This window comes from Corvus brachyrhynchos, unplaced genomic scaffold (genome assembly GCF_000691975.1).
Source record: "Corvus brachyrhynchos isolate BGI_N302 unplaced genomic scaffold, ASM69197v1 scaffold1254, whole genome shotgun sequence".
NCBI classification, from domain to species: domain Eukaryota; kingdom Metazoa; phylum Chordata; class Aves; order Passeriformes; family Corvidae; genus Corvus; species Corvus brachyrhynchos.
Window position 1 is genome coordinate 59,486 of NW_008237474.1, and position 1,521 is coordinate 61,006.

The 1,521-nt window shown below is 58.4% G+C and overlaps 1 protein-coding gene across 2 annotated transcripts in view; it reads left to right on the top strand.

Moving 5' to 3' along the window:
• LOC103613758 (feather keratin Cos1-1/Cos1-3/Cos2-1) overlaps nt 1-1,521 on the top strand; it is a 4,426-nt gene that overhangs the window by 2,637 nt on the left and 268 nt on the right. The window contains exons 1-2 of one of the 2 annotated variants that reach the window (XM_008631588.2): nt 923-1,006; nt 1,375-1,521. The exon at nt 1,375-1,521 is cut by the window's right edge and continues 268 nt beyond it. The exons of the other annotated variant lie outside the window; for it this stretch is intronic. Coding sequence (XP_008629810.1) covers nt 1,396-1,521 — 126 coding nt within the window. The 5' untranslated portion in view covers nt 923-1,006; nt 1,375-1,395. Of the gene's footprint in view, nt 1-922; nt 1,007-1,374 lie in introns of those variants that run through there. 2 annotated transcript variants of the gene reach the window in all.

The window sequence follows — 1,521 nt, forward strand, 5'->3', positions numbered from 1 at the left end:
CTGGCACGGCTGTGCAGGGAAGTCCCTACGAGGCTTGCAATGGCTGGGCTGAGACGTGAGCTCAGGCACAGCTGTGGACACACACACACACACAGACACACAAACGGGCACTGACACATTGCCAGCCTGCCCAGGTGTGCACAGAGATGAACCCAGACGCACAGACCCCAGCAAACGTGCACAGGCGCACGGGCAGGGGGCTGCACACAAGTGCTCTGCCCTGTGCACAACCATCCCCGTGTAGGCCAGAGGCTCTCAGGGGGTGTTCCCACGAGTGCACAAGCCCAGGGATGTGCAGGCACTCGCACACACTGGGGCACAGCCACGCTGCCACGCACATTATTGCGGGGCAGCACATGGGGCACAGGCCATGGCAAGGGATGTGACTCAGGAGCTGCTGGGCAGCTCCCAGCCAGAGCAGGGACACAGCACTCCAAGCAGGACAGAAGCTCAGGCAGCAGTGCTACAGGAGTCTCATGGATTGTACAGGCCGAGGAGGAAGGCAAAGAAGTTTTATTTGGAGGACAAGGCACTAAGTGTTGTGAGCCATTGGGTGCAGAGCCAAAGAGTGGAGGGCGGGAACAGATGGGACGCTCTTGTCAGCGGGAATTGGCAAAATCTGTCAGCATTAGAAAGCGCCACCAGAGTGCCCCAGGCTGGCATCACCTGCCTACTCCTGATCCCTTCTGCACTTTATTTGTGTCTTTTGTCCACACTGACACATCCTTACCCACAGAAATCCTGGAATCTCACATACCAGCTCTCAGAAGAAGTGCTTGTCATTAGAATGACGTAAGCCAGGAAATGCAACATCATTGTAGAGGGAGGCACTAAATTATGCAATACCATTCCAAGAAATGTTTCCATTCATATGTATCATGGAGGAAAATTGTCCCTTATGCAGCATGGACTCTGGGCCCTGAGGCACTGTGGGGCCAGCATAAAAGGCAGCCTAACTGGTGGCTGTCTCATCTACTTCTGTCACCTCCTGCTCCTTGGGAACCAGGTGAGTTGGAAGCCCCTTTCTCCTCCACCCTCTCTAGGACAGGGTTGAGCTTTCCAGCCCTTGTTCCCACTCCTTGTTCTTCTGGGGTGTTCTCCGATGGTGCTCGTGTGGGCAGAGGGGAGAGCGTGTGTTCTGGCCAGAGGCTGAGGCTGGGCTGAGGTGCTTCTTTGCATCCAGGCTGGGCAGCAGCACGGCTGGGGCTGGCTGAGCTCTGAAGGAGCGTGCTGGGCTGAGGCCCAGGATCCCCAGTTTGGGCCCGCACAGGCTGGAGCTGCGCAAGCAGCAGGGGCCTTGTGTTGCTGGGGGTGCCTTGCGGGCTGTGTCTCAGGTGTGCGTGTGCTCTGCTTCCTCCCTGCCCTCTGTGCCAGGTGCAGCGCCAGGCTCGAGACATGTCCTGCCCTGAGAAGTGCCAGCAGTGCCGGCCCTGCAACCCTTGCTGCCAGCCCTGCGGCCCCTGCCCGCTGGCCAACAGCTGCAATGAGTGCTGTGTCAGGCAGTGCCAGAGCTCCACCGTC